Source organism: Harpegnathos saltator, unplaced genomic scaffold (genome assembly GCF_003227715.2).
Source record: "Harpegnathos saltator strain DR-91 unplaced genomic scaffold, Hsal_v8.6 scaffold218, whole genome shotgun sequence".
NCBI lineage: Eukaryota > Metazoa > Arthropoda > Insecta > Hymenoptera > Formicidae > Harpegnathos > Harpegnathos saltator.
Window position 1 is genome coordinate 218,504 of NW_020230004.1, and position 16,761 is coordinate 235,264.

The 16,761-nt window shown below is 38.8% G+C and overlaps 1 protein-coding gene across 1 annotated transcript; it reads left to right on the forward strand.

Annotated features, from left to right (window-relative positions):
- Nucleotides 1–1,519: 1,519 nt before the first annotated feature.
- LOC112588444 (uncharacterized) lies at nt 1,520–2,514 on the forward strand. Its single transcript, XM_025298419.1, has 3 exons — nt 1,520–2,054; nt 2,149–2,336; nt 2,407–2,514. The coding sequence occupies exons 1-3, from the start codon at nt 1,953–1,955 to the stop codon at nt 2,417–2,419; spliced, it is 303 nt and encodes a 100-aa protein (XP_025154204.1). The 5' UTR covers nt 1,520–1,952; the 3' UTR covers nt 2,420–2,514.
- The last annotated feature ends 14,247 nt before the right edge of the window (nt 2,515–16,761 follow it).

A 16,761-nucleotide genomic window follows, 5' to 3' on the forward strand; every position in this document is an offset into this window, starting at 1 on the left:
AAACCGGGAGCTCGACAACGCTGGGAGCTGCCTGGTTAACAAGGATATTTTAGAGCAAATTAATGAAAATGGGTCCCTACTGCGTTACATGGCGTGTGCAATTAGGCAGAGTATATAAAAGCGTGATATATATATTCAATAAATTATTTATGCTTTAAAAGGTTCCACCTTTCAGAGGTCAGCCAAACTAACCAATGACCTTTGTAATTGTCTGTTGTGTCAGCCCCTTGTACAAGGGAACGAGAAAATATTTTAAATCTATGATGCGTATAGAATAACTTACTTTTAACAATGTGGCGCCCAAAGGGGCGGTTAGTGAGAATAAGTGAAGGACCTTTAAATGGCGCGAGACTGTCTGTCAGCTTGGGACCTCCAGGAGCGACCGACTGGTTCGGCTATCGGGGACTGACTGACTCTCTGACTTCTCTATTCTCAACTCGTCAGGTCGGGGATATAGGTGTGGAGGGGAAAAGGCTCTGGTAGGGATATCCGCTTATGGGAGGATAGTAGAAAGAGAGAGAGTCGCTCGGAGATGATTTCATGCATGAGTTATCATGAATACTTCCGTTGTTATCTTTGTCCTTCACGTATTCTCTTACATATATTTTTACGCTGCGCATTCTTATAAATATCGATTAAGTGTTCTTGGAATGGTAGGTTAAATAACATTTTATGACGCTTATCTATTGAAGCTCCGCACGAACTTTTGCACACAATCAGTACATTTTGCTCCTTTTCTCGGTGTTCTATTCGTTTTTTCGGGAAAGTAAGTGTAATACTATTAGTTTTATTGCCGTTGCGCGTCACATGGCGTCGAGATAATCCATAGTTAATAATGTAAATTTTAGGGGAACGAAAAAATGTTTGGTGATTTTGTTAGCAAGAGGGATCATTGGTATCTCGAGGTGTTGTTACTTCAAAGACGAATACAGTGATATGCATTATGTTGGGTTTCTGGCTTGTAATAAATTTATTATATTTTTTGCAATTAATTATTATTAGCTGTTGATGTACTTCTTTTATGTGTTTTCTATCCGTTGTGTGAAACAGAATATTATGCGGGTAGCGTGATTTTTCGCGCTCTATTGGTTAAGCTGTTATTCATTTGTTAATTAGTGTATGTGTAATTTCGAACTGTTGATGAAATGTTAGAGGATTTTGTGTTCTGGAAAAGTTGTTTTATAATATTAAAGGAATTTTGTGGGCTTATTATAATGAGCATCTGTTATTTGTCATATTTGTTATAATCAATAACCTCAAATTTTAAATAATAACTAAAACGTTATTTCTCTTTATTTATGACTACACTCCGATATCTTTATGGTAAGGTGGATCCGCGGTGATTTGATTGTTATTTGTCTGATTGTTTAAATTAACAAATTAAAATATTGCAGCTACCTAATTTTCGAGTTCGGGGGTACCATATTAAGAGTGTCCGCTGTAATTTTATCGATAGTGAAAATTCAAAATTTGTTTGCAAAATTATTTTGTTTATTTATAATTTCATCATTTTCATGCTCCAGGGGTGATATCAATATTGTTCCTGAGGTTTTTAAGACCAAAGAAAAATAATTTCCTTATTTTGCACTGATTTTGGAATTTTAATTTTCAGTGATATTTTTATATAATATGGAGCGTTAGAGGTGTGTGATTTGTTAATATCGTTGTTTTTATTGCGTACCTTTACTTGGGTATTACTTTATTGAAATTTTGTCCAATTCTGAATCCTATTTTATATAGGGATATGCTTGATAGGGGAGTGGTGATTCTAGGTTTATGCTACGTTCATGTCTGTTATCCAATCCTAGGTGCTAGTTCCATGCGGGGATATTTGCTCGGCGTTAGTGCATATAGGTGGTAGTAGTTGTCTGAGGGAGGGTGTTTAGCTATTTCGAGGTTGGTTACTTGTCGGTTCCCATTTTATGTGCTCATAAGTCAGCTGTCAGTTGCGAATGATCAGTCGTGTATGTAAGAAAGAAAGAGGAGAAAATATGTATCCCTTCCGTCAACGTTTTCCTCGGCGAAGGTACTTCCGACCGGTGCCGGCGATAATAGTAAGTATATGTCAGGGTGTTGCATGCATGGATGTAAGCTCAATTGGATGCACATTAGGATATTTGGTTATACTACTAAGGTATGTTACTACAGTGCTTCTGCAATGGGGATGTGACCTTGAAGACAAATATTCAGATTCCCGGTCTGCTGTCTATCCGCGAAATGACGGAGGTGCGTTGGAAAAGGAGATGGAGGAGGAGAGAGGCAGCCGACTTTTGGCTATATGGTGGTTTGGATATGAGCCCTGACCCTGATGCCTACGGTCTTAAAAATTTGTTCGGGTAAATAAAACTTATCCCGATAAGAAAAATAAGAAACATTTTTAATTGGTAATTATTTTGTTCGTTACAGGGAGCGAGCATAATGCCAAGATCGACACGTATAGGTGTTATGCGTTAATATTGTAATGCCTGTACAAGGATTTTTATACAGTATAATTATTTTCAATTAAATTTGCGTTACTACTTGTTATACTCCCTTCCTTCTTTCTCCCTTTTCTAAAATTTTTCCTATTTTCTCTAGGGTTATTAGATAGTTTTTGAAAGCAAAGTATTAGTAAGAAAGAGGTGAGTAAAAGGTGTTAGTTATTTACGGTGAGGAGATATGAATAACGATCTCTGCTTGGATTAGTCATGGTATAGGAATGCACGGTTTATCTTATCGAGGAGATAGCGAGAAAGGTGGTGGAGTAGTCCATGGCTTGCGTTACACGGTGGAGGTTGATTTTGTCTATTCGTTTAAGTTTTTAGTAGCAGGAATTTGTCAATTACTGTTACTGATGACTTATCTTAATGGGGAATTAATTATTAGTGTATATATATCTATTGTGTGGGTGATCATGTGAAAAAGCGATTGAAGTATTAGTAATAACATCAAGAACAAGGTAACTATGGTGGTTATGTCGGTCTGGAGGTTGTTGCTCGGGGATTCTTTGTGCGCAAACAATAATCTTTTAAATTAATATTTTTCAGCAACAACTTTGATCGAGTCGGTAAGGAGGAGCGCGAGTGGGTACGCTCGGTGGCCGCGAGACGACGGTGGCGCGACATGCCTTAAGGCTACCGCGGTGTACTGCTTTAGGGACTATGAATGAGTTTGTTACGCTTTTTTGTTGCACAGGTGGGTTTAAACCTTTAAAATTTTAGTGTATCGCGGTTATTAATCATTATTTTATCCTTATTTGCTTTTCGTCGACAGGTTTAAGCATAGGTCTGCCAAGCTAGTAATATACTAGGATTTGACGTTAATAAATTGTATTATAACAATGGCTTATTAGGTAAGATGGTAAGTGGTTAAATTAAGTCTCTGTACTTAATAGCTATGGTACAATTAGGTATATATATATATATATCATTAGTCTATCCATTAAATATATTGAAAATGAAGCTGTAAATTATATATGACTTATTACTGTCTTCCAGGCCTTCCTGCAATTGTTTGGCAGTTTAGAAGGTCGCCATCAAATATTTTTAAAGAAATGAATTATTAGGTCAGATGTATATATATGTATATATCATAGATGAAGTGTATTATTTCATATAATAGGATACAATATACTGGTTATATATATATATATATGTATATATAAGAAAAGGTATAACGAAATCGAGATATTATATAAAAATATCGGTTATATAGGGTGTTAAATAAGTGAGTGTGGTGCAATTTCAAAAGTGTAGTTATATACGTATACTATATGCGCATAAGTGCGTCATTGGAGAGAGTAGGGTATTAAAATATTATTGTTACAGGTTCCGACGAATATAGAAGGCGCTTGAGATGTAGGATACAGATAGCTCGTGACCTGTTGGTTAGCCAAAAACAGTGACAAAGAAAGGTGCGTGCCTGACGACCTTGTTTCTTTTCTTGATTCAGTTATCCATTAAGTGGAAATCTTTACGGCAATTAGATTTTGGAAGAAAAATTTCCTTCTTTATGCCTCGGAATAGCGGGATGTTACAATATTATGTTACAAGTTCTTATTTAACACCCTCTATAATGCAGAAATCCTCATATAATGCATAATATAATGCACGTTTCTTATTAATCAAATCATACAATATCGTTAACCATAATGCACTTATACCTATCACTTAACTTATATAGTTATTACTAGCCCTAGTTATATTTTATATTTTTATTCTTAAGCTCGTGAGTAGAATGCATAATACAAGGAAATTATGTTAAAAATAACTGCGACAGATCAAAACTTTAAAATTTTATATTCACCTGTACAACAAATGGCGGGACAAGCATAACGTTAAGCCTATCCCTGAACGCCGAGACAACCTTAAGGTACGTGGCGTCGCCACAGCGCCACGGCCGCCGGGTGAATTCACTAGCGCTCATTTGATTCTTATTCAAATTTGTCACTATAAAATGAAAATTATTATTAATATTGAGGAAACATCATAGTAGGCAACAGTCATAAAGCTAATGTATCACCCACAGACGCCATATCACGAGTATAATTTACCATATTTGCCATATTACGAGTATAATTTACGAGTATAATTTAAAACCTGTTCCTGTAATTTTTAATATTGAATATTCACTAGCACTAACATTACAACATTTATTGTACATCGCTAATAATCTTTACACTAACCAAATTGCCGGATAAAACGACCAAACAATCCTATAACATTTCACCTACTAAACCAACGTAAGTTAAGCTGCGAAAGATCTGACGCATACTACTCATGGCATTGCTTGGTACTGTTTATATCTTTGATAAAATAAACACTCCGCTACGAATTCCTACGCCGAGACACGCATGAGCTATAACTTTTATCGAGGTTGATTCATGATTAATAACTACATTGTATTTATCAAAGGTTATTCATTATAACAAAAAGCAAAATCCAAAGGGAATTAATAATAGGAAAAACCTTATAACACACTTGTACATACATAAGATATAACTATATTTTAAAAAGGAATACAAAATATATAATTAGAATAATATACAAATATACATATATATATTTAGGTGCAATACGGCAACCCGTTCATTCTCTGTAACAAACAAGATTAATATAAGTAATTCCCGCGTTTTCCAAAAAGAAAAAGCCGACGTACTGACACGGTGGAACCACGCTAAAGCTAATATATAACCTTATTGTCTCAGCGACAAGAAAAATCCAACAATTATAGTATATTGCAGGATGTTCCAAGCGTCAGGCCTAATTCTTACTTAGAAATTCTACAAGTAGACGAAAAACCGAAACTAATGAGCCTACAATCATTAATGTAGAGCAAATAGTCCAAAAGTTACAGACTTGTACAGATTTCATGTCGAAACAGTTGCAACAAACCCAATGAATGTCACTTTTTTAAGCTGAAATTTTTCCTGAGTAACTAGGGACAAAACTAATTAAATTTTCAGAAAGAAGGCTTAAAACCTGACTTGTACGTGAAAGAATGAGCCAATTATCTCATCTAGGTTCTGAGAAATAAATTATTTAGTATTAAAATTGATACCGTTCCGATTAAATTTTGCATGATGAGTTCTCAAAGCGAAATTCGTTCCACAATAACTTGGACAAATTCTGAGTGCACTGTTCATTAGCGAGTGAAAAGATATACTTGCATACACAAAATCAATTGTTTAGCTCGATTAGTTGCTGAGTTATTAAATAATAAATTTTGAGATTCTGTCTTATCAGAGAAAATACACCCTCCACTACTCATAGAAATAAATTCATTACACTAGCTCACATAACCTTGGCAAAATACCGTCTTGAACAATAGCGCGACTTTGGCAATTTTATACACATAATTCGAAAAATACTTAATCAAAGCAACATTACTATATCATTTTAGAAAGTGCATGGTGCTTTTCCCGATAGTTTTTTTCAAGAACTATCGGGAAAAGCACTATGATTGAAAAATCCTACTTACAAAAATTAAGTTAACAATCATCTAACACTAATGACGTCATTTAAGACCAAATAAATACTGTCCTCAATAGGAACCCGCCAAACCCTGAAAATTACAAAATTCCATTAACCAATCAATCCAAAGTAAAATTTTACTTATTAACAAATAGCCGTAACGGCGCATCGCATGATAAATAAGCCTAAGATAAAGTCCTTCTTGTAAACACTATTTCTAAGAACTCTCGATCGATAATATAAATATGCGCGCAGCGTGAAAATTATATGTAAGAGAATACGTGAAGGACAAATACACTGGAGACAGTTACGACCACTTCCAAACATCCGTTCCCACTTTTGATCCCCACCACGGCCTTTCCCACACCATAGCTCCTTTCCAGACCAAACGAGTTCTAGTAGCTCCTCTACAGACCCAGAGCCCGACGAGTCAGTCGATCTCGGGGGAGCCTAGGGAGCCGGAGAGCCTAGAGAACGGGCAAGCTAAGAAACCAGTCGAACTTGAGAAACTCTACTAAGCAGTCATTTTCGAACAACATTATAAGACTCCGGTATCTCGCCCCAGGACTTGCCTTCACGTATTCTCATGTGCAACTATTCTAAGCCGCCATTGTTAATCGTAAGTTGCATTTTATATTGTATTAGGACTAATTAGTTTCTATAAAACTTTGCATCATGGATAAACGGCGTAACGGTTATTCGAGTTGTGACAGGCATTCAGTCAACCTGGTTGAGACAATAGAGAGATATCGTAAACGTTCAGTAATTCAAAATTTAATACACCATTTTGACACACTAACGCGCACAATATATATATAAAATCACATTACACCAGATTTAATGATAAAATTGTAGCTATTGAATATTGTTCAATTAAGAATAGGTTCCATTTTCATTAAATCACTTCAAACTTCCATGAATCCCTGGTAGCTCCACCGCAGATGAGCCCCAGAATGTCCGTGCGAATTACCTATCGGTAGCTCCCCATGGGAGAGCTCCTCCTTGCAGGAAGTAGACTTAGGGTCTGGAAGCTCCACACATCGTTGAGCCCTTGTCTTGGCAGCTCCGCGCATTGTCGATCCCCAAGCTAGGCCACCTTGTTATAGCTGACGCTCCAGAATAAATTTTAGTTTTAAGAATCCTTCAGGCAGCTCTAATAATCGAGCTCCATTATATCCTCAGATTTCCTGGTAGCTCCAGAATAGTAGAGCTCCAATTACCTTACCTTACCTACTCCATCCATCGGTAGCATGACAAACGTGTCAGCGCTCCAAACTCAGAATAGTAAGTAAATTAATGCACGTGGAACCCATTATATAATTAGAATATTGGAAATAAAATCTCTAAAGTTAAAAATTAAACATATAGATGCCAAAACGCAGTGGAATAGAGGCGCGTAAGCGAATGATAAATAAAATCACGAGAACTAAGGAATGGATAAACGAACAGAACAAGAAATTTAGTTCTCAACGGGACAATACAGGAAATATATTACCGCAAAGAGAGATAGGAGACGACGAAATTAGGGGAGCTTATAAACAAATATACGACCATTCCATTTCCGACATTACTACGTGTCCTAATACTCACTACATTAACCTCCGAACTCCCTCTTCATCTTCTTCATCACGAGATATTAAACCTAAGCGAACAAAAGTATCCTCTGCTAGCAAGCTTGTCCAACCAAGTTGACATTGCGTCACAACCAGACCCCTCGTACAAAGTAGCTTGTACTAGTTCAAGTTCTAAAAGCATTACCGTTCAAAAACCGCGTTCATTTGGCGAGCAATCAGACATAGAGGTAGAAACATTGACAGATCAGGAAATAGAAGCAGAAAAGGTGTATTTTATGGCTGATACATCTCCGTTTATTAGTGATTTATCTGATTAATTTTGTTACGTCCTAGAGGAGGAACGCAACCCTTTTGTTCGCGAGTAAGGCGAACCTCATTCGTACACGCGTGTCAGTGAACGAGTCAGGGACCCGACGGGTCCCTTTACTCGGGCACCGTACGACGTACGACGTACGACGAGCGGTCCGTTTTTCGGTCAGGGACGCGAATCCCTTTACCGGAGATAGGACCATGAGTTGGAAGGGTATATGTGATTTTGAAATCAATTGGAAAAAAATGAAATATAAACAGATTTATTAAAATGAATATAATAACAAAATGAATTACGGCGCGGTTTAATACAATTGATGAATGACTGTGTATGTGTATGTGTGTGTGTATGAGAAGTGAAAGAAGGAGGAAATGAAAAAAAAAGGAAGGAATATGAGTAAAGAGTTAGTAAGCAAAGAAAATGTAACTTACTGGTTCCTGGGATGCGAGAAATGAACAAGATATAACGGTTGATAGGCGGCTCCTGCTCTGTAGGTTGGGATGGGTTGTGCGACTCCCGTCCAATTGTCCAATTATGGCACAATAGCACTGATTCTAAATTTTTATTTTTGTCCCCCAAAAAAAAATAAGACAGAGGACGTAAGAGTATGTGTAGTGCCAAAACAAAACCGAAGACGAATTTGAGTCTAAGGACGTGTTTTTACAGGTCTGACTTTTGACTTTGACTAGAATCTAAGTGAATGTGAATCTGCTCTTTTTCCTGTCTCTCAGAATAGAAGTAATGGTAGAAGTAGAAGTAGTGTCGCGGAGGCGGATTACCGCGGTTTTTATAGTGATAATCGGAGGCAGAAGCTATCAGGGTGGGTAGAGAGATGGCCTTTGAGGAAGGGGTGGATTGGTCTTAGTGGGAAAAATCTCAGCCATTAGCAAAGTTAAAAGACATCGTGGGAGGAGACAGTTAGTTTTTGGAGATATGAATATGGAAGGGTTAAAGGGTGGAGCGTGGGTGTCTCATAGTTTTAGGTGGATATATGATTGGCTGAATGTGTTAGGCGCGACAAGCGTGGAGGTGGTGGGTTCTTGAGATAGAGAAATGTATACAAGTGGCCGGCTGGAAAAATCAAAATGTCGTAAATCAAAGGCTGGGATCAGATTTTACGACTATCAGTGAAGTAGGCTTTGTTGGTTGACTGATTGGGCACATATGGTTTTGGATTGGGAAGATGTAAGTTTCAAGTTTTAGAGCAGGAATGCTCTGAGTTGCTTTGTTTCACTGAAGGTTTGTTAACGCGGAGTTTCAAATTTTTATAGCTGGGACGACGGACACACTTGGCGAACACTATCCAGATATAGATTTTTACAACAGGGCACTGTTTCCTGTTATGGAATTTTCCCGAATCGCCTTTCATTTGGCGCGACGGCTGTTCGCCAGATGGGTCTGTTTCCTAATTTATATTTATATATGTATATATTCCTATTATAGTTATATTAGGAGAATATAAATCCGCGAGAGGAAAGAATTTTTACTAATTAAATCTACAGGACGTAACACCCCCTGCCTTAGACAAATGTTGGGGTCGCCAACATTTGCCTACGTAGTATACTGTTAAAATCGTATTAATTGTGTGTAATTGAGTGTAGATTGTAATATAGTCGATTTGATTTTTGCAATTAAAATACTCATTTGTAGCTGATATGGTCCTTGAGTTTTCACAGATATGTTGTTTTATTGCCAGGCAGCGCAAGGTGGCAGGCTTCGGATCCTCTTTCCTTTTTAGTCAGGTAGTTCGTGTTTCGGGTTGCAGTATGGTTATCCTGTTTTGCGGTTAGAACCTGCTAGGTTGTCTGCTTAAATATGTTATAAAATAATCTGGAAAGAATACTACGAGGAGATTGACGCAATTATTCGTAAATCATCTGATAAATATAATTAGAAAGAGCTTAATTATAATAATTCGTGTTTGTTTAGAAGGAGGAAAGAGAAGGCGACCACCAAAACCTCTTCCTTCCTTTTTTTTTCTTCTATATATATATAATAATAATAATAATAGAGAGAGAAGGGAATGATATTGAAATTATAAATTGTTATAAAAATATTTTCCTCTTCTCTCCTTTTTTATTATATATATATATATTTTTTTGTTTTATATATAAATACTCTTTTTTTTTTTTTTTAGAAAGAAAATACCATTGAAATAGTATTTTATGAAGTAGAATATTATACAGGGAAAAAGGAAATTTATTGTTATAATTATTTATCTTTCCTTACTCTTTTCCTCCTCTTTCTTATATATATATATATATATAGAAAAGTATAAAATAAAATACGATGTATATGTATATGAAGGTATAAGAACATAAAATATATATATAGATACAATGTATATAAAAGTAAAAAAAAGGTATGAGTATGTGAGAAGAGAAAAAAAAATATATATATATTGGAGTATAAGAAGATATAATATATATGTATTTATGTATTCTGGTTATTAGTATTCGCTTGTAATGGGTTCAGCTTGGCCTAGATCAATTAATTCTGTTCTTAAGGAACTATAGCTTAGTCGATTAGGACGAGACATCTGCATTTCGACTTCTGCGGATTGTGAGGATACAGTCCTTCGGATCTTCGTCCTTCCTTCCTCGCCTTCCGCCAAAAGTTTGATTAATTGTTTAGCCTTTGTTGACCATGTTAAGGATGGTCCTGCAGGTTTTATATTATATAAGCTGCAGGAAATAGTTTGCCACATCAGGTAGAACTGGTCCGGTAGTTGATATATATCAGTAAACGCTTTTGCAACACATTTTCCCCAGTCGCCCAATCTAATGAAGGCGACTTCTTTTCTTGTTGCTGTTACTGTACCTCGACACCATTGGTCGAGGTTACATACTGCTACTATTCTTCCTGGAATGATCGCATGAGGTAGCAGGATGTACCTATTCGATCTTCTTTTTAATACCCACTCCAGGTCTTCTTGTAACTCCAGGAGCGTTGTTTTGTTGTACTTAAGTTGTACCCAAAATAATGTGGGAGATTCCACTCGGATGATTTGCACGGATAGAGGGTTTCGAGTGAGTAAGTTAATATTGATATGTGTAATATTCTTTCCTAAAATAAATGCAAATATATATATATATATTTTTGTATGAAGACGGAAGTTTAGGATTTGAGTTCGAAGGTATATGGAGTATTGTCCTTTTGTGGAGAGACTGGATAAAGTCGTTGGTATTCCGTTTGATTGGTAGAACTAGAAGGTTCGGTGATTATGGGGGGATGGGTTGGTCCCACATTGACAGTTTGTAATTCAATAGCTGCTTCAGTTTTGGTGGTCTTCCTTCCACCGATTAGAATTAATAATTGTGTGAGAGAGTCCTAGAGAGCTCCTATTAAATAACAGGAACACCCATATATTGATGAGTGTAGTGCGAAACCATGTAAAATGGTGTCCAGTAATAGTTTAATAAACCGGAAAATAAGAAAGATTCCCATTATTCCAGCACTAATGTTGCCGAAAATCAAAAATCGTCCCCAGATTTTGTTCCAAGTTGAAGTGGCTAGTTTTTCTAATGAAGCTTCGTCTAGAACGTTTGTAAATGATCCTCCATGGATCGTAGCGCTGTGGCCCATCATTGCTCGAGCCATTGTATTGAGAACGGCAGGTCGTTCTGCTGGGAATAAGATATGATCTTTGAATTCGTCGAGATCCGATTGGCTGTAAATGCCGCTGGTGGCCAGTGCTCCAGGACTGGTGTATTTCCATTCTGGTTTAGTCATAGGTTTCAAAGTTGTTAGCGGAATGGATTTTATCAGATTTGGCATCATTTTGTACCAATCTTCTCCTAATTGGTACATCACAGGTGCTGAGGGGTTGCAGTTGACCTGTGTTCCTTGGCGAAGCAGTAAGTGAGTTTGTGGTGCTAAATAATATGTTTCATTTTCTCTTATTACCGGAAGTTGAGTATAGCAATTGGGCGTTCGAGCTACTTGAACTTCCACTGGTACACATTTAATGATGTGTATTACTTTGTAACGAGGCGCAGATGCACCTCGTTACTACCGGCTCGACCGACCACCTGTCGGGCCGAAGAACGGCGCTTTGCGCCACCATAATTTAACAAAGACGATCGCGCCGCCGGTATCACGCGCCGCCGCTATCGCGCGCCGCGGCGATCACGCGCTGCCGCTAGCGCGCGCGGCCGCGATCACGCGCCGTCATCATGCCTCGCGCCGATAGGCGCGCCGCTGGATCGCCGCCGTATCAATCGTAGCGCGAACAACTATAAAACGGCGGCGATCGAGCTCCTAGACACCAGACCGATCCGTACCGCCGATTCGATCTAGACGCTTCATGCCGAAAGAGAGAATATCCGGACCGTTTCGCTCTGCCTTCCGCTTTCCGACTACCCGACCGGCGACTAAGAACACGGGATTGTGCGTCCGCAGTCTCGATCGAGCGTTCTCGATACTTGGCCGTCTCCCGTCTTCCTGGGCTCGTGTGTACGCGTGCTCAGTCGAGCGTACTCGACAGTATCTCGCCTTTACCCGCCGCCTCGAGTCAGGGGTTCGTCCGTCGGCGAACTCCGCTGAGCGTACTCAGCCTTTAGGCGATCCGTCTAGCGACCAGGAACCCGGGACGGTGTGTTCGCCGTCTCCGCTGAGTGTCCGCAGCACTTGGTCGCTTTCCTCCACGAACGTAGGGAAAAGGGAAGGTGCGTACGCCTTCTCTGTCGAGAGTCCTCGGCCCCGACGGACGAAATCATCTCGCGTCTCCCGCGACTCGCGTGCGTGCGTTCGACCGAGAATCGAAATCTCCGGAACGGCGACCATTTTTACGCGAGCAATTCCGAAGCGAGTATTGGGCGATAATTGTCCGAGACGCCCAGCGTCGCGAAGCGAGACCGATCACCGCGCCGTTACCGTCGTTACGATCTACACGCGTCGCGTAATAGGCCCCGCCTTCCGCACGGCCTATCCGTTCGTACGAGCGCTCGCACCGCTCACCGCACCGCACCGTACCGTACCGACGCGCCTTACAAACGCAACCCGCGACATCGCCTTCGGGGCCGAACTCTTGTATCAAATTAAATATAGAATAAAGCTAACGTACTTATATTAACTTATATTACTCACGAACGTCTCGCTGCTTTCCTCCTCACCGAACCCGGACTCCGACGAGCCTTATCCGCGCGAAACGCGTAGCAGCGACCGAACCGCGGAGTTCGGCCGTTACAACTTCTCCGGCTAATATCGAAGTATAACCTGATGCTTTCATGAAATGATATGCAAATATATCTGGAGATTGAGTTGCTATCACCAGTGCGTTCTGTAGCATTTTCTGCTCGAGATAGCATTGCTGATATAACATATTCCTGTAAAGCTGATTTAATTGTGCTCGGAAATGTTTTTCTACATACACGAATTTGGAGTTCATATATGTAAAGATGTCTGTATTTGCCGGGTTGTGTATCTTTTTGAAGATACTTAGGTCAGTGAAGGTTTCAAAGATAAACAGTTTCGGGTGCTCCGTTTTTACTAAGGGGTAACCGCAGGCCTTTACCTCGCCTCTACTTGCTAGAGCGAAGGTAGTATCCTGTGTAGTAATAGAATATACCGTTTGGGATCCGGCGTCAGTGCTGTCTTGCATTTTGATAGCGTATCCGTCGAATAAAACTCCATAACTGCTCCCTTTGCATGAATCATCTGGTATGGTGTCCCAATAAGTATTTCCTCCTTCGATATCGACACAATGTGCGGCTTTTAATTCGCAATAAACCCCTGATCTGAGCACCACTTGATTGGCGTTAAGTTTTACCATTGCACTGTATTCTTGTAATGGAATCTTTACATTCGCTAATACTACAACGCTTGTCCAGCTTCCATAATCGTCGGTGAAAGCGCTTCCATAACATGTACCGTCATTTTCAACTTTTCCCGCCAAAGTTACTGGCCTACTTATAGTTTGATTAATTTTTAGTCCTGATATATATGTGGTTCCTAGTCTAGCTGTGCTATGCCAGTGCATACGTAAGCATTCTTGATGAGACGTTTCCTGAATATATGCGTATTTGCCATTTGCTACGTCCATAGTATGAGAGTGCATTCCACATCTTCTTACAATACGATCTATTTCCACCTTGCATTGTCTTACCATTACAGAATGGAAATCGTTGGCTTGCAATAATTGCAATTTTAATTTGGTGGAGTTGACCTTCTGTGGCGGTATGTCGCATTCTTCGATAGTGAGAAGCGATACGGTGGTTATGTTGGATGAAGCTGAACCGCAATCATATCCGATTATTCCCTTGATAGCGGGAAGATATAAGGTGAGAATAAGCAGAATGATCCCACGATGCATCTGAAATTGTGATTATCCTAATCATTAAACTTTATTCTTGTTTACTGGAATGATGTAAGATATCCAAAGTCTATTAGGATGAACGATACGGCTGTTCTTTTGCAATTTGATTCTGACATTATTTCTGTTTATTATTTCTAGTACTTCGTGTGGCCCAGTGTATTGGTCTCCGAATTTTCCGGGTTTAGGTCCCTTTAATAAGAAGACATAATCTCCCGGTTTAAAAGTCTGAGGATTAATTTTTTTATCATAATAGCCCTTAGATTTTACTTTAGCGTCAGTCAAATTGTCATTTGCTTGTAATTGCATTTTGTGTAATCGAGTAAATAGTTGTGTATCAAGTAATCATCATATGTTTTTATTTTGTCGTTTTCGAGTAATGGTTCGTTTGACGGCATTCTCGCGGGTCTACCGAAAACTAATTCGTATGGTGTATGTTTAGTGCCTTCATGTATGCAAGTATTGTAATTTTGTATCGCTAAGTCTACCCATTCATCCCATTCCTTTTCATTGGTTGCGTATTGTTTCAAATATTCTCCTAGTGCGTGATGAGATCTTTCCAAGGAACCATTTGATTGTGGATGGAATGCAGTTGTACGAAACCTTCGTATTCTGTAGTATTTTGCTACTTTCCTTATTAGATCGCTGATGAAATTTCTTCCTTGGTCGGTGAGCACAGCTTTAGGTGATCCAAAAATAGCGATAAATCTCTTCACAAATTTATCGGCTATTGTTGCAGCAGTTTGATCCGGTAATGGTACGGCTAAGCTGAATTTACTTAGTTGATCTTGCATTGTGAGAATATATTCGTTACCATTTTTAGTACGTGGTAATGGTCCTACTATATCCATGGCAATTTTATCGAATGTCCATCCTGGAGTATCCGTTATTACCATAGGTTGTTTAGTTTTTACTCGGACTAATTTCTTTAACTGGCATTGCAGACATTGTCGAATATGACGTCGGACATCTGATTTCAGATTTTCCCAATAATAATTCTGACGAATTCTGTTGTATGTTTTAGTTACTCCTCTGTGACCTCCTACTGGAGTGCAATGCATTTCCTGAAGTATTGCTTCGCGTATATCTCCTGGTGGATATTTGATCAAGCCTTTGCAAATAATTATTCGTATGGCTGAATCCAAGAATCCTGTCTGAAATTTAGTTTTGATATCGTTCCATGGTACATTCAGAATATATTCGTTCTTGGCTACACTTATACTTGCGAGGTTCATACTCTCAGCAGTCTGTCGCAAATTGATTATTGCTTGTGTTATATTTTTTAATATCATAGTTGGGCCTTCCTTCTGATCTTCGCTAATCGGTAATATAATGTGATACCTCTTGTTTCTTTTTATAAATTTTGCGATGCTTATCGATAGATTTGTAACTTTCGGCATTTCTTGTCTTTCGAATAATTTATTTCCTCCATCATCCACAGGATTCCCTGAAATATCTGTAAAATATAGCAAATTATCTTTGCGTAGGAAATATAAATCTCTGGAGTCTATCAAATTGCTTTCTTTGCTTTATGATTTCGTATTAATTGTTGCAAGTGGTTCGCAGTCATTGTCTTCTTCGTCCGTGTCCTCATGTAGAGGTAGGTTTTGTTTCTTCGGTTTTACGACCTCTTCATATGGTTCGGCTGTTTGGGTCAGCTGTTTCGCTCGATTTCGGGTCATAATAGCCCGAGAGGCTTCGGTAGGTCCCTGTGCAGAATCCCTGCATTCAGTATTCGTAGGTCCAGGCATATGGACCAAGGCCTCCACTGTTTGTGTTTTTAGTAATTCCATTGTTTCTCCGTCGGTCAGTGGCGAAATATTCTCGAGAGAGTCCACAGTCAGTGCGCGGTCGTCGGAAGGATGCGTGTCGCGAACGTTCTCCTCGGTTGATTCCTCGATATGTGGGTGATCATTTGTGAGATGTCCTTCGTGACCGTCTTCTTCGTGTGATTCTTCAATGTCGCTGTCTTCTTCAAGAAGGCGTTGGATAATTTCTGCATCCTTTGGATCATTTGGATTTAATTTGCTTCTTGTATTTATCATCTTGCAATCCTTTGAAGGTAAGTCAATAGGATTCCGTGACAATGCATCCGCATTTACATTAGCTTTCCCGGCCTTATAAACTACATCATAATCATAATCAGATAATTTCAATCTCCATCGAAGTATTCGCATGTTCGCATCCTGAGCGTTCTTAAACCACATTAGAGGTTTATGATCTGTTAAAAGAGTGAATTTTCTTCCGTATAAATACGGTCTAAAATGCTTAACACAATATATTATTGCTAAAGCTTCCTTTTCGTAAGTATCATATTTTATTTCATTCTCACTCAGGGTACAAGATGCGTAAGCTATAGGTCGATCCTTATTAATAACTCCTTGAGATAGAATTCCGCCTATGGCATAACCGGATGCGTCGGTTGTTAAAATAAATGATTTTGAGAAATCGGGGTATTGCAGTACAGGTTCCTTACATAATTCGTTCTTTAGTATTGTGAATGATTGTTGCTGTTCTAATCCCCATTGGAAAGGTATTTCCTTTTTTAATAGTTGTGTTAAAGGTCTTGATAATTTAGAAAATTCAAGAATAAATCTCCTGTAATACCCCGCT